The 21,322-nt window shown below is 45.3% G+C and overlaps 1 protein-coding gene and 1 long non-coding RNA gene across 5 annotated transcripts; both read left to right on the top strand.

Annotated features, from left to right (window-relative positions):
• The first annotated feature begins 348 nt into the window (after positions 1–348).
• PURA (purine rich element binding protein A) lies at positions 349–1,371 on the top strand. The gene has a single exon (XM_075442103.1). The coding sequence runs from the start codon at positions 364–366 to the stop codon at positions 1,309–1,311; it is 948 nt and encodes a 315-aa protein (XP_075298218.1). The 5' UTR covers positions 349–363; the 3' UTR covers positions 1,312–1,371.
• A 36-nt stretch (positions 1,372–1,407) lies between these two features.
• On the top strand, positions 1,408–20,894 carry LOC104334569 (uncharacterized). 4 transcript variants are annotated; one of them, XR_012766074.1, is made up of 3 exons: positions 1,408–1,509; positions 18,203–18,268; positions 18,356–20,894. It is a non-coding gene; the product is annotated as an uncharacterized LOC104334569 (long non-coding RNA). The 4 variants fall into 4 exon arrangements; XR_012766075.1 differs by adding an exon at positions 16,054–16,284 and having other exon boundaries at positions 18,203–20,894; XR_012766072.1 differs by having other exon boundaries at positions 18,203–20,894.
• Positions 20,895–21,322: the final 428 nt, after the last annotated feature.

The following is a 21,322-nucleotide window of genomic DNA, read 5'->3' as shown; positions in this document are numbered from 1 at the left end:
CCGCCCGGGGGGGCGGCGGATGGCGGTGCGCGGCGCGGCCGCCCGGCGGCGCGGCGCTGCTGCCCGGCGCGGCGGGGCGGCCGGCATTGGGGGCCGCTCTCTGCCGCCTTCCCGCGCCCTCTCCTCGCTCCCGCAGATCTCGCGAGAGCGGCCGGCTGGTGGCCGCGGGGGCTGTTGCAGCAGCGGCGGCGGCGGCGGGCGGAGCGGCGGCGGCGGCGGGCGGCGGCCGGGGGCGGCCGAGGAGGAGGCGGCGGCGGCGGCGGCGGAGGAGGAGGCGGCGGCGGCGGCGCGGGCGGCGGCGCGGGGGGGCGCCGGGCAAGAAGCGGCGGCCGAGGCCGAGCGGCGGCGGCGGGCGGCGGCATCATGGCGGACAGAGACAGCGGCAGCGAGCAGGGCGGCGGCGGCGGGGGCGCGGCGGGCGCCGGGGGGCCGGGCTCGGGCGGCGGCGGCGGCGGCGGCGGCCCGGGCGGCGGCCTGCAGCACGAGACGCAGGAGCTGGCCTCCAAGCGGGTGGACATCCAGAACAAGCGCTTCTACCTGGACGTGAAGCAGAACGCCAAGGGCCGCTTCCTCAAGATCGCCGAGGTGGGGGCGGGCGGCAACAAGAGCCGCCTGACCCTCTCCATGTCGGTGGCCGTCGAGTTCCGCGACTACCTGGGCGACTTCATCGAGCACTATGCCCAGCTGGGGCCCAGCCAGCCCCCCGAGCTGGCGCAGGCGGCCGACGAGCCCCGGCGGGCGCTCAAGAGCGAGTTCCTGGTGCGGGAGAACCGCAAGTACTACATGGATCTGAAGGAGAACCAGCGCGGGCGCTTCCTCCGCGTCCGCCAGACCGTCAACCGTGGCCCGGGGCTGGGCTCCACGCAGGGCCAGACCATCGCCCTGCCGGCCCAGGGCCTGATCGAGTTCCGCGACGCCCTGGCCAAGCTCATCGACGACTACGGGGTGGAGGAGGAGCCGGCCGAGCTGCCCGAGGGCACCTCCTTGACTGTGGACAACAAGCGCTTCTTCTTCGACGTGGGCTCCAACAAGTACGGCGTCTTCATGCGGGTGAGCGAGGTGAAGCCCACCTACCGCAACTCCATCACCGTCCCCTACAAGGTCTGGGCCAAGTTCGGCCACACCTTCTGCAAGTACTCGGACGAGATGAAGAAGATCCAGGAGAAGCAGCGGGACAAGCGCGCCGCCGCCGCCGCCCCCCCCGCGGGCGCCGGGGCCGAGCCGCCCCCCGAGGCCGAGGCCGCCGCCGCCGCCGCCGCCGCCGGGCCGCCCGGCGCCCTGCTGCAGGCCGAGGAGCCCGAGGAGGACTGACCGCCCGCCCCCCGGGACGCGGACTGGCCCCGCCGCCGGCGGGAGGGGGGGCGGGGGCGGCGGCGAGAGGCCCTCCCCTCTGCCCGGCGCCCCCCCCGGCAGCGCCGCCCGCCCGGCGCCCCCCGCCGCCCGGCCGCAGCGCCCGCGACCTGCCACCCATCGCTGGATGTTCCTCCACTTTACCCACCGTATCAAACAGTAAGCAGCTGCTAAAACAAAACAAAAAAAAACAAACAAAACAAAACACACACAAAAAAAAGAGTCAAAAAAGTAATAACATTATATATGAACTGTGTTTCCTACTTGATTAAAAATATAAAGAACTGAGTGTTTATTTCCCTAATTAACCAAGAACTTTTGTACACGTTTAAGCTATTATTATTAAAAGTGTTTGCAAAAATGGTCAAGATTATAATATTGCTGAATTATATAAAAAAAAGTCCTTTTCATGTTGAGCTAACATTTGACTTTAGCACAAAAAAAAAAAGAGATATTTTAGAACACGTAAAATAATATTTTTAGTTTTTTCTTCTCATTTTGTTACCAAATTTCGAACCTTACATGGAGGTTACTATAGTTATATTTGACACCCTATATACCTGTGATTAGAGATGTGTATATATATATGAGGGCTAGGCATGCTGTGTGTCTGAGCTTTGTCTAAATGTTATGCAGAAGTTTGTAGAGTTAAAAGGTACGTAGGTTTAATTCATGCAAGGTAAACAATAAGTGCTCTCTTTTATACAATATGCATTGCATCTGGACCTTAAACATATAAAAATGGTCAGTGAAACTTCTGTGAACATGAAGAAAAATTATTAAAAAAGGCATTTAAATGAAATTTGCTAACTTGTGATTTTTACGTTTGAACCAAAGTTATTCAAATAGTAAAAAAAAAAAAAAAAGAAAAGAGGAAAAGAAAAAAAAAGAGAGAGAGAGAAAAAAAACGTAAAGAATTTCCTCCCGTAATATTTTTTTCTGCACCTGTTTGGTTTACAGCTGAGTAGGCGTATTGTCATTATTGTGTATATGAGATGTACTTGTATTGTTCATAATATATTTTTTTTTATTCTGTGTACTTAAAGTACTATAAGCTGACGTGCAGCGGTTTCCAGTCAACCTGTTTTTGGACAGCAGGTAGCAAGTCTTTCCGTGTCGCCACTGGCACTAGCACTGTCTCCTAAACTTGTGAGAGGTCCGAACCAATGCTTTGATCCCTGCCAGTGCCGTTAACTTCTGTAGGCCTGTTAGAAATCAGTGCGACGCAATTGCAGAGTAATCCTGCTGAGCCGTGGGGTTCGGAGTTCTGTTTAAAAGTGAAAGCCAAGCTGGTGTGTGTCTGTAACGGATTTCCATGTAGCTGCGGTGCTAGTTATTACTGGCTACATACCTGGCGAGCCTAGCCGTGCCCTTCCCTCCCCATCCCAGCCTCCTCGCCAGCGTGCGTGCTCGCGTGCTCTGGTTGAAGCCTAGGGTAGGGAAACGCAGATCTGTCAGAACACTAATCTGTCCAGGTGTGTTCTCCAAACTGAAATTGTTTGTGATAATAATAATAAGAAGAAGAATAGGCTTATACAGGTTGTTTTTGTTGTTTTGGTTTGTTTTTCTTTTAAAAAAGTTGGTGTGCTTTTAATTGACTAACTTCTTGCTGCTGTATAGTAAAATATTAATATATTTTTATCATTAAACTGCTGCATGACTATCATCATTATGAGTGAAGAGAAAACGTTATAAAAAAAAAGATGCCTTAAACAGTGAAAACTCTTCTTTTCTTTTCTTCTCCTTTCTTTTCTTTTCTTGGCCAGAATTCAGTAGACACTGTTTCAGAGAAACTAGGATCTTGTTCCACTCGGAAGTTTTTTTGGGATGCAATCATTGTTTTTAACACTCGTGGCAAAGTTAGCCGTCTGGTAGACCTAGCTGCTGCGCGCAGAAGGCACCACCTGTATGAGCAGGAGCTGCCGGCGCTGCTTTACTGATGGTCAAGGATGGAGTTTCGAAAGGGGGGGAGGTGTGGAAAAAAACCTTGTTTTAAAGAATTCTATTTCCTGCTGTCTTTTTATTCCCATTTGAGATTATAATTCCCTTTTTCTTTCTTTTTTTTTTTTTTGAGATGTACTGTAAGTGTCAAAACAAGCTGTTTCCATTGTACCATGCGTTATTTCCCTTTAAAGAAGTTTTCTGTTAGTGTTCACAGAAAGTTAAATATGAGATGCCAGTAGCGAGGTGTTTCTGTTTCTTTTAAACAATCACTGGAAATGTTTAAAATTGCTTTAATGTGCACTTTCCTATTTCCCAGTAGTAAAATAAGCTTTCGGAGTGCGTAATGTGACATTTTAAATGGTTCTCAATTGCATGTAAACTTTTGTCTGATAACCTGCTTTTGAATCGGAGGGTCTGGATGGGCAGTTCCATTGATTATTGTACTTCAACTGTGATGTGTGCGGGACTGCGTTCTCCATGCTGCTAGATGTAGTTAGTTAGGAAATGAATTGCTTTGGTTTTGCTACTTGATTGGTTGTCTCGGTCCTGCTGTTCACTGCCCTCCCAAAAGTTGTCGCGCTGCCGACGGACGCGGTCCGGCACTTGTAGTTGCACGCTACTGCGTTGTGTTCCCAGCAAAAAGTAGCAGGAGGCAAGGAGAGCACGGCAAAGTGTCCTTCTGTACCCTCCCGGCTCCAGGCAGCATCGCTGTCGAGGCCGGCGGCTCCCCGTGGTCTTCCTCAGCCACGCCGCCCGGATCCTGCCCGGGATCCGGCTGAGTTGAGAAGCGCACGGGCTGTGCGGTTCCAGTCAAACCAGTACAGCCCTGTAACAGCCCGCTGGCAGTTTGTGAACAGTGTCCGAGAACTTGTGGTCAGTTTTTGTCTCGTTTTGGGTTTCTTCTGCGTGTTTCGTTGGTTTTTGGTTTTGTTTTTTTTTCTTCTTTTAACGCACGTTATATATGTTCTAGGACTTGGTGAATGATGATAACGAAAGACTAAAATGACTGTAAAGGTTCGTGGGATTTCGCTTCTGGTTTTGTTTTTGTTTTGATTTGCTTTTTTGCTTTTTTAAATTTTTTTTTTCCCGGAGGTGCTCGGTACTTTACCAAGGCTCCAATATCTCAGTATTTAAAACAAAGTACAGAAAACCCTGTTTAATGTTAGAAGAAGAAAGGTATATTTGACCATATGTGTTGTTTTAAAAAAAGACAGTATGCTCAAATGTGCCAAGATATCTAATTCCCAAGAAGTATGCCTTATATTTTCCTTGATGATATGCTTTTAAATGTCTTGTAGAATAGGTCCAAGAGCATGACAAAAACTACTTTATGATGACTACGTGCAAGAAAACTTGAAATTCATTGCAATACTGACATTATTCTATTTTTTACATTAAAGAGACACTGTCAAGTAATTTACCATTGACATACAGCCACCCTTTAAGTGGTTTTATGCTAACGGAGAAACGTCCTCCGAATTCAATGTCATGATTATTATTTTTTTTGTTGAAAAAAAAAAAAGCAGAATTGCTCTGTCTCTGAGAAGTTAAATAAAACAGAAAAGAAGAGAAACGTAACGAGCCGCTGTTGATTCCTGCCTCTTCTTTGTGGTCCTGCTTGCGATGCTGCAGCGGGAGGCAGCTCGCTCCCGGCCCATAGTGGCAGGGAGGGTCGGGGTTTCGGCTGGGCAGGAGCCGCGGGGCAACCGTGCCAGTGGTCAGAAACTCAGCTGTGGGCTGTGGACAGGACACTGAGCTTCCAGCGAGGTGTGCCCGTGGACGGTGGAGAGCTTTTTTGTAAAATTCAATTTAAAAAAAAGGAAAAAGAAAAAAAAAATGCTTGACAGTGTCACTTTCTTGCATATCCCTTGCAGGGGTTGAAATGTGCTTGGTGTAGCACTCGCTGGGAAGCGGTTCACAACCTGTAACTTGACTGCTGTAAAGCGCAGGGGGGCTGCCTGGCGCGGGCAGCGGGTGCGAGGCAGAGACGATCCCATGGAGCGAGGCTGAAAGCTGCCAGTGGTTTTAACCCCTGCTCAGAGCCGACCGATAACTTCTTTTTTTGGGGGGAGCAATTACTTTGTTGCCTTTAAAAATAGCACTGTAACCACCTTTTTTTATGATTAGCTGTAGTATAACCTTTGTCCCTTCAAACTATGCAAGTTTTGAAATGTAAATTAGGGATCAGTTAAAGATAGTTGATTATATTCAATCAGATGGCATTCATGCACTAACTGGAGTATATTCAGATAAAGCTATTAGAGTGACTTGTATGCTAACAGCAAGATATACCATACCTACCTATTCTAAAAAAATGACTATTAATATTGTATAACAGGACTGTGGGGTTGGGAGGGAATGTTATCTCTTACCTTCTTAAAAGGGGATTTAAGATTTTTATAACTGTTTTTTCCATCAAACTTTAATATTTTTGTCAAATTTTTAGGTATTTAATTTGTAAAATAGATTTTACTTTGTACTGGCGTACAGAAAATAGGGGTTGATTTAAACTTTTTTGAAGCCAAGTGATCAAGTACATTTGTAATAAAAAGTCAATGGATCTATATCAGTCGTACTCACTGTTTTCATTTCTTGTACGTTCTAATGCAGTGGTGCTGTATGTCTCCCAAGGAAAAAAATTGGGGAGGTGGGCGGAAGGAGAAGGCAAAAATGTCAGCATTGACGCTGCAAATTGATGTGGCTTTCCGTAAGCAAGTGTCCCGCGGTAGTCAGTGGAGATTTGGTAGATATGCATTTTTACTAAAAACATGTGCACTTTTTCAGTAAGGGTTTACAAAAACCTGATGTTTTTGGCATATTTTCACTTCATGCTTCCACCTTAGTGCCCGTAAACTCTAAAGCCGCCCTTTGGGAAGCACGTTTCCCTGGCACTCAAGAAAAACAAAACCAAACAAAGCAAAACTGATTTCTTCTAAGGTGGTGAACTATGGCATGTTACGTTTTTGCACCTGCACACTTTGTCTCCCTTCCTCAAAGGTCTGCCACTTTGTTCTTTTCTCCAAGTTCAATGGGTTAAACTTTTTTTTTTTAAGTAAAATTACCGAGTGTTTTGGATTGAAGACTTCAACAGATCCACCGAGTTTGGATCCAACACCTTGCAGAGCACTGACATAATCATTTTTTGTTTGCTTGTTTGCTTGAAATCCAGACCTCCCGTTTCCCGTTCCAGGGCATATACCAAATCTGATTGACTTGTCTGTGGCGGAAGTTGTGGGAGCTAGAAGTGGAGAATCCTGACATTAATGTACAAGAATGCTAAAACAGGTTTACATTTCGGGGGTCTCTCATGAAACACGAAAACTCAAAATGTAACTAGAGCCAACCAGTCCAACAGGTAGAAAATGAGTCTCTCTTAGGTGAGTTGGAAAGAAGGCAGCAAAAGCAAATTCTTCCACAACGGCACAATTTGCTCATTCAGAAGCCTGTTGCTTCTTACCATCTCAGATTGCTTTTTGAGAGGTAGGGCTCTGCCTAAAGCGCTGGAGAGTTTCTCTGTTAAAACATCAAGAATTTTTTATTTCTAATTGCAAATTTTAAATCCTGGTTTGCACCTTTTTTTTCTTTCTTTTTTTCCCCTTTTTTCTTTTTTTTTTTTGCTTTACTTTTTGTCAGGCTTACCCAAACTTTCCTTTCATTTTCTTACTATCCTCCTCTGCTGGTTGCCTGCTTCTTGTTAACTCTGCTTGTGTAATTGAAAGGTCACTGTTCATGTTGGTGTTTGGACTATCTAGAAGAGGAGTCCAGCATAGTTTTAAGTTCTCATGCTGGGCTTTGTATTTTTTGCACATGCACTTCTCTCCCTAAAAGTTTTACCCTTCTTGGCTTTCTTCTATAATGCATGAAGATAGGTGAAAGGATCTGAATTTTTGGTAGCAGAACAGAGGAGCGGGCTGCATGCAAACTGTTGTCAAAATATTTTGACAAAACCGACAAGGTAAACAAGCGAGTTCCATTTTTATTCTTGATTCCTTCTGCTGTTGCCATCTCCTGTGCCACTTGCAACAATGAAAGATAATTTCAGCCCAGAGCTTTTCTCCAAGCCTGTGGTTCCTTTTACTCCGCTCACTTGCACATGATTTAGCTTGCTGGCACGGCAAAATGTTGCACGTGGGTTGCGAACATGGCAAGGAGATACATATATATAGTTTAAAGCTAGTTAAGGTTAATCTAAATGGACTTTCAAAATGATAACCTATTTTAAAAGCCTGTTTTAACCAGAGCCAAATCTTCAGACCTGAAGTTCATGGCATCTCTTTTTTCTCTTTGAGGGATCTCTCATGTTGAATTCACGGCGGGTGGTGGCCTGATGGCGCAGGAGGGATGCGCCTCGTGTGGCAGCTGAAGTTCCGCTGCCAGAGTTGGGCTGCCTGCTCTGCTCCCGCCAGCAGTGCTGCCTCCCCACTCCTGTACCGTTCATGCCAGATGGTCTTGGGTCCGCTCTGGGACTTTCTCTTAGCCTGCCTAACCTTCCTTTTTACTTTTTATCTTTTCAAAGCATTTCAGTTCCCAATGGGACTGTATTTTAGCAGCACTACACTCTGGGGGAAAGTCAGCCTACATAGGCGTCCACAATGCATCCCACTTCTTGTGAAGTACAAGTGGGCTGTGAGGGTTTGCTGGGCCCTGAACTGCTTGTCATTAATGCAGGTCTGAACAGCTGTAGACAGCAGAGACAAGTAAACGCCAAATCATCCATTTTTAGGGGTTCACAGAGTTACTTCTCCAATGGTATAGTGGATATTTTGTTGCAATTTGGGTGGTGTGAAAGTTGCTCCTGAGGTACATTGGAAGGGAAAGGATGAGCGGGTTTGCTGTTGGATATGCCCTCCTGCAGGCAGGTATGGTGCCGTTGTCTCTAACGAAGACATTTCCTGAGCTGCCGGACTCAGGCAGGTACCAAGCTGAGTGAACAAAGAGTTTGTCCCAGGGGAGAAGCTCCCAGCAGTCACAGCAGAGGAGGTGTTGTCTGTCTGGGGGGTGGGAAAAGGCTGTCAGAGCAAGGCGGGGGGGCTGGACTGGCAGAGGGGGACGGCCAAGGTGCACCTTGGCCGCTGTTGGAGTGCTTCAGCATCTGGTCTGGTGTTCAGGGTGGAGGGTAGGTGGTGGCACTTAGGGAGAAGCACATAAGGGCCAGATGGCAGCAGCTCCGGCAGACCCTCTGTGGCGGGCAGCCAAGGGGCATCAGGCAGCTGATCCCAGGGGAGCACGGGGCAGCAGGGGCGCAGGGCTGAGATCCCTGTCTGGGTTAACGCTGCTGGTCCCATCTCTGCAATTCAGTGTCTGTACTTGGCTGAAGCCAGATGAGCAGTTGTGTTTTTTGGAAGAGTCAGAGCGTATCACGCCTGCCTCTGTAAAAGTAGTAAACAGTTGTGCAACCTGTTTGAGGCGAAACATCACAGAAGAGGGAGAGTTGAACTCATACAGCAAGGAAAGAGGCATGTTTTCACGGAAAAATGTCAGCTGGAGATTAAGTGAGAAAAGATAAAGAGAGAGGACTTCTGGCTCCGCTGTCTGTCTTTTGAGTGCTGACTGATTAAAACAAGACAGAGTGAATGGCTGGATTTCCCCAAAAAATGCTTCACTGTCGCTCTGTGGATCAATACTGCTGGTGCTTCTTCACCTGGAGAGAAGATCTGGTCCTGAGCCTTTAGCTCTGGAAGGCACCAAGTCCAGCCAAGAGGGAGCCCTGCTCAGGCTGGCTGTAGGTTTTGCCCATGTGTGGGTATTGTCTTGTTTTGGGTGACCAAGACCCTGCACCGGACATCCCCAGGGCCATGGCAGTGTCTGTGGTAGCTTTGCAGCTCAGGTCAGGCGTGTGCTTCTGCAAGCAAAGTGCTGTGCTCTCCCTGCATAACGTACCTTGGTTTTGTCGTGGAGCAGTCTCAGAGCATGACCTGATTCATTTTAGGTTTAACTAAGCCAAAATACAAGCTCTACCAAGCGGTGGGCATAACGTACATCAGACCAAGCTAGAGCTCGTGGGAGAGTAAAATCCCGGAAACACAGATAACGTGACCGTTGGGTCCTGAGCAGTGACTCCTTTGCTGCTGAACTTAGCTCTGGCTGTGCTGATTGCTCATGTAGACATAGCCCTAGATGAAACAGGAGACCGCCTGTGTAGATGACTGGCCATTTTTGCACCTTGTTGTCTTGAGGCTGAGGTTCACAACATGTGAACTTCATGTCCTTCTGCTCCTTTCTGGATCAGCCATCGGCTGGGAGAGCGCTTGCTTTGAATAGGCATCTTCTGGGTCTCCCCAGCAGGTGACTCAGTCTTAACTGAGATAATTCCTTGGCTTTGCTGGTCATCAGTTGGTTTGTTGTTCATCCTGATGTTAGAAAAATACACACCTTATCCTTTTCTTAGGCTTAGGCCACGTAGGATACTGACGTGAAAAGAGGACTGGCTGCAACGCTGGCAGTGGGAGTTTGTGCTGAGCCTACCTGGCTGTGGTGCAGAAAGGTTTTTTTCTTGAAACACTGTCTTGAAATATGCAGGAAGCGAAGAAAAGCTTCATTCTTTCTGTCACAGATTGGAGAGGTGAGAGGTGTGGAGTTACATCTGCAGCGTGGAAGGATGTGCCCCTCTTGGCTAGCGAGACCTTGGAGAGAGGCGTCTCTTGTGGGAGACAGTCTGCTGCGTGCTGCTGGGAAGCCAAAGTGCATGCTTTGGAGAGATTTAGACAGCTTTTCAGGGAAAAATCTCTACACGTTGAAATGTCGTCCTGGTCAGCACGTTGATTTCTGCGGAGAGCTTCTTGTAAAGGTGGCTTGCAAATGGCATCTGAATCCCCATGGCCATGTTGACCCCAGGGGTTTGGATTTTGCACTAGACGTGGCACAGAAACTGTGTGGCAGCCCCCATGGGTGACTGTCTTGGTGCAAGAGATCATGTCTCACTGGCGCATGTCAGTGGTTTTAACGGTGAGTTGGCACTGTCATGCTTGCAGGAAGGTCTGGGAGCTGAGTCTGAGCTCTCAGAGACATCTCAGGGGTGTCTCATCATCCCGCTGGACTGATGCGCCGTTGCTCTAGGGTGGGCCAGCACAGGCACAGGGGGCTTCCGGGCTGGCGTGTGAAGACACACCAGCTGTGGGGTCTCTGCTGCGGGGCTGACCCCCACTGGCGTGTTTTCAGCTCCTCCGTGCCATCAGCTGTGCTGAGGTGGCCGGTGCTGAGATGAAGCTGCAGGCTTCACACAGTGGCTGGAGGAAGATAAGTCTATATAACATATATGCCTGGATAATTTATATTGCTGGGAGTTCAGTGTGGGGAGAAGGAGTCGTGGCGTTTTTTTCTGTTGCTGGTGAATGTCTTGATGTGTGACTCAAGCTCAAATCGCTGGGTGCTCATCATATGTGCAGTGTCCTCCGGCTGGTGTGTTAGCCCCGGTCAAAGGCTGGGGTGGGTTTTGTTCTTCTGACTCTGGGTAGAAAGGTGCACTGTCATGTGCCTGAGAGCAGGACAGCGTTTGTGCAGCTTGGGCAGGACCTGTCTGGATAGAACGTCTTGGAGCAGTGCTGTCATTTGAAGCTTAGCTGCATTGGCTTGAGTGTCCTTCTCTCCCCCAGGGTGGGCTTGCAGTAGTGTCTCATTGGGGAGTATGTTTTGTTTCTCCATGCTCTCTCCTGGTTGCACAAGAGTTTGTGAGTGCGATGAAGGCTGCTGGCTTTATTGCCTGTAGTCTCCTGAGGTTTGGAACTTGCTTTTCGTGGGCTTGCCTTTTGCTTGGGCATTTAGCAGGGAGAGAGAAGCTCAAACAAGCAGCTCTTTGGGCATGTGCATCAGCACCTACTCATCAGTTGGTCCAGACTCCTCAAGACTCACCTGGTGGTCAAGAGGTGGGTGCCGCGTTTTCAGGGGCCAGCTCTTCTCTGCTGCGTCAGTCCAGCAGAAGCAGGTCGAGCTGTCTCACTTCTAGGTGAACTGTGAAGGCTTGCTGATCTGTCAATACTTAAAGAAATGCCAGGGCTAGGAAGTGTGGATAAAGGATTTTGTGAAATCTGGTATTTAAACCTCCCACTCAAGTGATGCTGAGGAGAGCTGGCAATGTAGCATTGGCTTATCAGGAACTGTGTGGGCAGGTCAACTTAAGAAAAATTTTGTGTGAGCAGCACCAGAGGTGAAGAAAAAATGCCAGTGTCTTGTCAGGTACAGAGTTATAAATGGGGTCAACATTTCTTTTTGTTAAAAAGATTATTTTATTTAAATAATAAATGACGGTAGGATCACCGTTGCCAGGGACTGCTGAGGGGCAGCCAGGTGGGTCTCTGAGCAAAATAGGGACTAGAGGCGTTGAATAATTTTCTAGCATTAATAGTTCTGAACTAAGCACTGCAAATTCATGTATTTGTCATCTCTGCTTTCGTGCATGCAAACAATTTTGTTTGTGGATAGGTCTTTTGACACTGCTGTGTTCAGAGTCTCATTCAATCTTTTAAAAAAAAAGTTGGCTTCTGAGCTGCAACTGTCAATAAAGGCCCTGGTAAATGAGTCCTTGCAGGGTTCTGCAAGGCCATATGTAACTTATCTTGTCCAATGAAAGGCTCTAATTTGTGGTTTAAAGTGATTAAAAAAAGAACCTGTTAACAGTCAGTCTATTTTTAGTTTAAAGATGGACTTTATATGGTCATAAAGCAAAAGTCCTGGCTTAATTATGGGAATCAAAGAGCATTGGCTTAATTGCACTAGGAACTGCACACACGAGTGCAAAGAGGACACACTTTATAAGTGGTTGTCTTGTGATAAAATAATATATAGTGCAACACGTGGAGGCTCTCCAAGCTCCAGAAAGCGTCTTGAGGCCAAAGTTGATGAGCTGGTGGAGAAGAGATGTCATTAAATCATCTGCAGATGGTCGTGGTTCATCCTCACCTCGGCACTGGCTGCCTTACCTTTTATTTGTGGAAACTTGACTTGCAACTGGACAGAATTAAAGGGGCAGTTTATAATTTAATACTAAAGTCTTGGTTGAGGAGTTGTTCTCTGTTCTGGAGATGCCTCCAATAGGTGGAGAAGTAGCTCTGGGGGGTTTGGATGGCAGAGAATTTGGTCATGGGAAATATAGGCTCCACTGCTGATGATTAGGAGGTCCATCTGACAATTTGCCCATTGAGTGGACAAGTAGATCCTGGAAGATATCGAGTGCTTGGGGCAAGCCTGGGGCTGTCATCCTTGAAGCAGAGATACTTGGGAAGCTACATTTGGGTGTCTGGGAAGAAGACAGAATTTAGGACATGGCGGTACCTATTGCTCAATTCTTAATGCGAGCCCAGGAAAATGATAGAAAGGGTATTCTAAGTAGGTGAAGTTAAGAGTCATGACTTTGCATCGTGGGCTGGTTTCCACTTCAGCTGGAGCATCGCTAGACTGGTGGCACAGAAAGTGGACAGGGTTTTGGGAGGACAAACTGCACACACTGCTGGTGGAAGGCTGAGGCTGTCACGACTTGGGTGAAGGTGCTGAACAAGGGTGCCAGGAACAAAAACATGTGCCTGTTTCTCCTGGAGGGTAAGGGGTGACTTTTCAGTGTGGGGTATGAGGAGGCTGAGAGCAGAGTTCTCTGTGCAGGAGGAGCAATCAGCTGTCAGGCTGCAGAGTGGCACAGGAAATGGGCATGTGGTCCGAACAAGAAAAATGTCTGTATACCAGTGTGGAAACATGAGACAAAAATAGTTGTTGTAGACTGCTCAGTGGAGGAAAAAGACCTTGGCATAGCTGGTCTGATTGAAACATGGTGATGAAAATCAGTAAGATACTGCATTACGTGCTATCAAACTATACTGAATAGGCATGCTAGGTCATAAAGGTGTGAAGGAACACTAGATCTAAAAAGTTGCTGTGAATCTGAGAAGAATTTGGAGTAGTGACAACCACACAGCCAAATTTATGTTGGATATAAATCCTATATTTTAATGACACAGAGGTATTAGGAAATTTTCTGTTCCAGACAAGAAGGTGGTTGTGGATTTCATGGGGCTTGGGAGAAAACCAGGCTCATGCATCTTCATAAACCTGTAAGAAAAAGTAAATTCAATTATATCCATGCTATCTGGCCGGATTGTTTGGGAAGGAGCTGGCTAACATTCTGGTGAGCAAACATCTTGATTTACTTAAAGGATCATTTCTTGCAATGTCCTGGTATAGGGTTAGCCTTGATTTAGGACTAAAACGTAAGAACTGGTTCAGGATATAATTGCCATTAAGTCATTAAATAGCAGTGACCACAGTACAATTACAGGTTCAGCATCCTCAGGTGTGGAAGGCGCTGGACTGAAAATGAGTCTTGTGTTATAAAATATTGCAGGGGAGAAAATCAGAAAAAGAAAGTCCTTGGACTTGTCTAGGCAGCCCCATAGAACAGTTACAGATATCCGGGTTAGGCAGTGGTCTGTCATGAAGGAGCTTCACAGCTGAAGTGGAAATCAGTTATAAAGTAGAATAGTTTTAAAGGAAGGGACTTCTGGAGTCCAGCAAAACTCCATCAAAAGGCAGAAGTCCAACTCTTGCAAATTAGACGGAAAGAACCATGCTGTATGGCGGGTAACCCGTGGTCTGGAAATTAAGCATTTTAACAGGGGTTTGAAGAGCTGGGGGCCTTAGGGAGCAAATGCTATCTTAAGTATATGAGAGAGAAGGCTGGAGAGAAAATCTGAGCGTGCGGGACTGAAGGCACGGTTAATTTTCTGACTGCATTGTTTTTGGAGCATAAGAGAGCCTGCCTATCTGTCAGCTAGTGTTTTTGGATGGTAAAGATAAGGAGCCTTCCTCTGAAACTTGAGTGTGTGAGGCAGAAGTGCTGGAACAAAGTAGTAAATTCAAGTGGAAGAGCAACAGGTGTACGTAGGAGCTTTTAGAGGAGCTTGAAACTGAAATGCTAAAGTTACTAGCAAAAATAGGGCTGTTAAAAAATAGCTTAGTATTCTCCATGACTAGGTAACATCCTAATGTTGGATTATTATTTTTTTAATTAAAGTATTAAATGGGGCACTGGGAATTGCAGATCTGCAACCCTAAACTCCAGTTTGAGAAGGAGAAACTGAAGTGCTGTAAATCTTCAGTACGTGACAGATTGAAAGCAACATACTTTCTACAAAGAAAGGGGGTTGGACTAGGTGGTCTTTGAAGGTCCCTTCCAACCCAAACCATTCTGTGATTCTATGATCAATCTTGTTTTCTGGGTAATCTACCAGAATCTTTGAACATACTGACAAACAGTAGGAGGTGGAGAATCACCTGATCTTTATTTGCATGTTTTAAAAGGTTTATATCAAGTCCTTCCAAGAAGGTATTGAAAAATATGCTTGTAATGAGAAGAGAAATATCATGGAGTCCTTCTTTGGTTGCAGCCAATATTGATCACTTGGGCAGCACAAGGTAGACAGAATTCTATTTGGAGGTGGTGACTGAAGGCTTCCGGGTCTGCATCTTGAGTAGATCTTTAGCCTTTGAGCAAATGAGTTTCCTCTGGAAAACACCGATTCATTAAAACCAAAGTTGCCAGGCGGAGAAGGGTTAGTTTTCATTGGAATTTTCTGGTGAGCACATCTGGGTCCAGACTGCAAAGTCTGGTTGACCGAAGAGGAGAAGGAAGCCCAGCATACTGGGTAGCATGGCATCTAGATTTCTCCTGTGATGTGACACTCCCAGTTCAAATTCCTACCCTGAGCTTGACTTGCAGGTCTGCCAGATCCCAGAGCATGCATCAGCAACTGATGTTCTGGATATGTTCTGTTTTCTCTTGTTTTTACCAAGAAAAACCTAAAAGGTTCTGGTTTTAACAATGGACAGAAAGAGAAGGAGCAGGGTGAGAGGTCTGCTCCATGTTTTCCAGGTCTCATCTAGCTCTGTTCTGGAAGGAGGACATTCTCTGTGTGTGTGCACACATGCAGACCTGTGTTACCTCTCTTCCCAAGAGACCTAGGAGGACCCATAACTAACTGGTGTGAGCTAGAGCAATGCTTTGCTCCTCTCGCTTAGTTTTAGGCTTCTTAAAAGTCATGGCAAATACCCTTGCTTCTCCCGCCTTCCCTGTCTTCAGTAGCTCACAGTGCCAAAGAGTAAGTACTTTTGATAAATCACCAGATTTTGCAGTAGGAGCAGGTTAACTGCAGGCACCTCAAGGCTTTCGGTTAGAGTTAGTGTTTAAATATAAGAAATGTCAATTGAAAGAGCAGAGTGGTTGGTTTATACTAGAGAAGTGACTTCAGCCTGGCCATGACTGGAATATTCAGAAGAGTGTGAGAAGGTCTGGTACTGTGAGCATGCAGCAGTGAGGGCTGACCCTGGGAAATGCAAGTCAATAGGCAGGGGGAAAAAATGCAGTTTTTTAATGATCCAGCAGTATTGCTAGGCTTAAAGTGATTTGCTAATTCAGGAGAAGAATACCTGATTCTGGGTAGCAAAAGCAAATGCAGTGAAGGTGTATAGACTGCCATAGAATATAACTGCGTATTACAGATTTAGGTGCTAAGGTCTGAGAGGCTGCTTGTGTGTGAACGCTCCTGTAACACAGTTCATTAGACCCCCGTGGTGTCCCCATGCTGTTTTCCCTTGATAATCTGGTGGTTGTCATACAACCTTTGTCCCCTTCCCCTGGAAATACTAATTTCATTAGATTGCTCACTTCTAGTTAAATTATACCAGCTGACTTTGAAGTACTTAATATAAAAACGTCGTGGTATGCTTGCATGATAGTTATTTGATGTAAGAAAAAAATCTCTTGTGCTCTCTCTTTAGGAATTTGGGCTTTGAGTTTCATTGGGGAGTGTTGTACGTACCCAACTGCACGGGATCAGACCCATCTCTTTTTAAAAATGTATTTCACATCTGAGATTAGAAACATTCTAGAAGACAAATCAGAAGATACAGTTGTCTGTTAAGGCTCAGATGATAATAGCGACTTGTGCTAAAGGCTGTCCGTCCACATAGAAAACTGCACGGCTGCTTCTGTTTTGACTACTGTCAAAGGTCTGGCATTTTGGTAATAGTATTTTTTTCTAAATGTAATGAGTATATTGGCTTTAAATCCTGTTAGGTACAGATAATTATCATTGGTATTCTGTAAACTAGCTCTATACTAGCACTCACATTGGACTAGGCTTAATATTGTGAGTTTCAAAGATGACTTGAAAAAGCAAAATTAATTTATACCCTTTTAATGCGATTCTACCCTGTGTAGGGGGTTGTTTGTAGAAGTACCAGGAGTGCTACAACTGTCTTCCCCCTTTTACTTGCTGTGGTTCTCTGCAGGAAAACATAGAGATTCAAATCTGTTGTTCCATCCTTTGGAGACGCTGAGATATTATCGTGTTGAGGTCCATGGAAATACCTAGATAAACCAGATCATAATGCAGAGATAATGCATGTATTCCTTTTTTTTTTTTTTATGCCATCAATCAGGCCTCGGAGCTTTTTTTTTTAATCTAAAAAAGTTTAACTGTTTGAGTAATAATCACTTCCTTCATCTGTCTGGTGTGACATCCTCTAATCCTGTAGGTCTGTTTAGGCTGGATTATTTGTGGTCTTCCAGAAAAGATAGACAGGACTGGAATTACTAGTGCCAAAAATTGCCTACGATAAGGGGGGGAAATCCTTGTTTTCGAGACAAAACACATCTGGACCCTTTTCAGACACCCAGCAGCACACCACAAGGGTATAAATATCTACTTTTTCTTTTCCGGGTGATCTTTAAGGCCAGGTAGCAGTGGGCTGGGTCACTCTGTCTGGGCAGATGGGATGGGGATCCTGCCCTGCAGGTTTGCTCTGCTTTGGCATCAAACCCGACAGATTTTAGGCTGGGCTTTTGTCCTCCCAGCGGAGCTCAGCCCCAGCGCAGCCAGTCCCGGGGCCTTGCCAGTGCAGTTTGGCATCCACGCTGTTTTGCGCTCCTTGCTTCTTCACGGGTACAAGACCCCAGCATCTCCACAGCTGATGCTGCCCGCGCATCGCCCAGCCGCTTGGTGTGCATTTAGGGAGCTACATGTGGTTGGCTTTCACCATGTCCTCAATTTTGATCCCCAGGGCAGAAAAATTAGGACTTTCTAAGTTAAAGAAAAAACAAAAAGTGAAAGAAAATCTCTGGAAAGTGATGTTTCCCCATGGTAGTGATGGCTGTTCACCACCCGCTTCTGTTCAGCCATGATCCCTGGTTCAGTTCTGCTGGGTTTTTAGCCATCTTGACCTCATGTTTGCAAATATTATTGGTAATATAATGCTCTATGTACAAATGTCTGTGTGGCTCGTGTATGTTTCTGTGGTTCAAGTCAGCCACAGACTTCTGGAATTTCATTGTACTTTGGTTAAATGTTGGACTTTTAATTCTTCTACTGTATGGCTTCTTGATTTATCTTGTCCAGTGTGGACCAACTCTATTTTTGGAAATAAATAAGCATGTAAATAAAATGAATGGGTTTATGCCACTTACAAGAAAATGCTTTATTTAAAATATACACTCAGTCTTGTATGTTTTATGGTATCTCAGGGGGCAAATGAGGCTCAGGCACCAGCAGCCTTGGTGATGAGATACCATATTATGTACAAATTCATTTCCAAGTGGTTTCGGAAGAAGACTTTCCATCTCCTGAGCCAAACCGCCGTAGGACCAGCTTTGAGGAGGGAGGGGGGTTGGGGGAAAATCCAGAAAGAAACGTGTAGTTTAAGGGGAGTAAAGGAAAGCAGCACGACTTTCCTCTTAAAACAAGGCTTCTGGTTTGAGGTGTCTGGGTGCCAAAGATGCCGCTGAGTGTAGGGATGCCGTGGGGCAGCTCTCAGCTCTTGCTCAGGAGCACGTGGAGATCAGGAGCACAATGACTTTTTTTTTTTTAACTTCTCCATATAAACCAATATTTACCAGTAATCCTGTGTTTCTGTTTTTGTTTTTTGGCAGACTTTTACCAGTAAATATCGGTTTATTCCTGAAACCAGAAGCCCTAAACATACCTTTGTTTATAAGGTCAGTTGTCATTTTGTCTCTCTCGTTCCCCGCTCCCCCCCAGTACAACCGGGCAGGTGATTGAAAGGTACCAAGTTTTCTTTCTAGTTTTCCTGCTCTGCATCTCTGGGAACTGGAGCCCGCAGGACCTAGAGCCTTCTGTTGGTAACGTAGACCTGAGTTTACAAATTATTCTCTTACCATTTTAAAGCCTGCTTTTAAGGACAGGGGTGTTCCCAGCTGCCCACTATGGGAACTGGTAGAAACCCCTGCAAATGCATAAATTGCTTCACCTCACTGAAGCCTGTGGGTAGGTCTCTCACAAGCATCTTCAGGCTTGGGGCTTAGAAAATAATTTATCCAAAAATAGACACTAAAAATTGCCATGTCGGTTTTACAGTGAACAAGACTGGGGGAGGGAAGGGTGGGGAAGGAATTTGAAAATTATTTTTTTCCCCCCATTTTTTTCTAATTTACTGCTAGAAAATAAATGTGATGTGGGGAGGAAGGAGAGAATTTGAACATTGCCTGGCTAAACTGATTGTAAACTCTTCCTCCAAGTCTGGGAAAAAGGGCAAGTAAAAGATCTTATCCTTAAAAGGACATTGCTAGGTGTCTGGGACCCCAAAAGCAGCTGGCACTTTTTAATGACGGGAATTGCTTTAGGTCATTTTTTTTGAGTTTTGGTTTGTACCAAGACAATTCGACTTGGGAGTGTTAAAGTCTCCTTTTTTTCCACAAGTGTTTGCGACCCAAACACAACAGCATTATGCTAATACTCAAGAAACAGAGAAGCTGGCGAGGAATAGGAAATGAATTGACTGGATGGTCCCAGCCAGTATTTGTCTCCCAAGAAAACAAAATGAAAAAAAAAAAGTCCAACCCAGCCCTGACCCCAAAAAAACCACAGCCTCCCAAAAAAGCAAGCCAAAGAGGATCTCAAATGCCTAGTCTGTTTTTATCATACATGGTTGGCGAGAGTGTTTTTGACATAGCTGCAACCTAACTATGTCCCTTTAAGGAGCACCAGCAGCTAATTTCCTCCTACCGAACCCAAAAGCTGAGGTTTTTGCAGTTTTTGAGTGCAGATCGAAGCTTCTGCTGCCTTAGTTGGAGACCAGAATGAGGGGACCATTCCAGCTGTGCACTTTGAGCTGAAAACTACCTTTCCTCCCCTTTTGCAGCCTGGGTGGTTCTGATTGCTGGCAGTTCTGTAATACAACTTTAATCTGAGCAGTTGAGGCTGGTCCTACATTATCTTCAGACGTCTTGCGGAGGACTCCTGTTACCAGTTTGGTACTCAAAAGCTACACCCCACCATCAGAAGTCACTTTTTTTTTTTTTTCAAAGGCAGTGACAGATTACCCTCTCTAGCTCTAATGTAAAAATGATAATTGCAATGCAACTTTCTAATAAATCGTTCATATATTCATAATTCCATTGCAATCCCAAATTGGAGAAGAGATCTGTTAAAGGTATATATTAGTCTAGATTTTTTCTTATTGTAAATACTGTAATTTTATAATACTGTCAATATTTTATTAACTTAGAAATATTTAACAGAGTTTAATCTATGGTAGTTGATTTATTTATAGGTTTATGTTGCAGCCAATATTGCATTACATTCTAATGTAAGATTAACTTTCAGCATGTAAACATTGATTTAATGTATCAATGAAAAGATTAAGAGAGAAAACTCTTGCTCTTAATCTGTAATATTTATCCCCAAATCCCCAGTTTGGAATTATCTAATGAAATACTAGGAGGTTTCAAGAGTTCATGAATCTTAACAACTGCAGTTGGATTTGAAAACTTGAATTTTGAAACGTACCTGGCTTTTTCACCCTGTGAACAAGTTTGCTTCAATATCTAATCTATATATTACGGAAGTCTTTATTTTGAGCAAAGGGACACTGTCAGATCAATTTTAGATTCTTGGCGGAGGAGGGGGGGGAAGAAAAAGCAAAACTCACTCCCAGTGCATGTGTGTTAATTCCTTTTTAATCGCAAGGGGAAAAAGATACTTTGCTTGTTGGTTTGGGTATTTGGCTGGAAGCATTCCTGCCAAAATCCAGCCACTGCGAGGAGCCAGCTGGCCGGGGGCACGGGGTCTCTCCAGTCCCAGTGAGAGCTGAGATGCCTGGTGGTGCTGCCACGGTCCTGCCATCCCTGGCACCGACTGCAGTCGGAGCTCAGCGAGATGGGTAAAAGTGCTCAAAGTCTAAAACTTGCAAATTTTTGACCAAAGTTTTTACTTTTTTTAAAAAAATGTCTCTCTCTCTCTCTTTTAGCCTGATGGTGTCCCTTTAACAGCATAAAGATGTTCACGTTCTCTGAAAAACCGTTAGAAGTTATTTTCTTTTTAAGGCAGGGGAGAATTGGTCTGTAATATGTTTGCAACATAACTTGCATAAAAATACCAAAAATATACCAAGGATTTTCACGGGAATTGGTATTTTTTGAGTGTAAAAGTTAATCTTTATTAGAGATGTGCCAATCTATACTGCTTTATTGTAGTGTTGTTACACTTAGGCATTTCAGTTAACTTATGAATATATACTGTAACAGTATACTTTGTACAGATTTATTTAAAATTTATTTGAAAACTGAAATAAAGTAGGCAGAAAATAAAGATATTTATTTTTCATTTGACTATGTAAGAAGGTATCATTCTTTTGGTTTTAGTGCACTGGTGTACCAAGCCTCAGAATCACTGCTTTCTCCAGCTCATAGGATGATTTTCCAAGACTGTGGATACGTGTATGTGTACTGCTGTGTTGATAAGTAAATGCCAACGATGGAGTTCGTTGCTTTTATACATCCCAAAGAGAAGTTCTCCACCCTTCATTTTCTGTTTTCTGACCGAAAAGGTGTGTGTTTGTGAACAGTGTTCACGTAAGTTCTGCCACCCCCACTCTCACATCAGCTTATACCAATGCCAGGATGGGAGGATTTGCCTACGTACCTTCCCCAAAACACCCGGGTCCGCAGTGGCATCATCAGGGAGCAGTTCAAACGTGTGTCCTTTGGGCTTTGTGTAAAGTAAATGCAGAACAAGAAAAATCGAGATGTTAA

This window comes from Opisthocomus hoazin, chromosome 23, assembly GCF_030867145.1.
Source record: "Opisthocomus hoazin isolate bOpiHoa1 chromosome 23, bOpiHoa1.hap1, whole genome shotgun sequence".
Classification (NCBI taxonomy): Eukaryota; Metazoa; Chordata; class Aves; order Opisthocomiformes; family Opisthocomidae; genus Opisthocomus; species Opisthocomus hoazin.
This window is presented reverse-complemented; position numbering and strand designations above follow the sequence as displayed.

Coding starts and splice junctions, on each gene's coding strand:
- PURA (XM_075442103.1), top strand. CDS start 364: ATGGCGGACAGAGACAGCGGCAGCGAGCAGGGCGGCGGCGGCGGGGGC.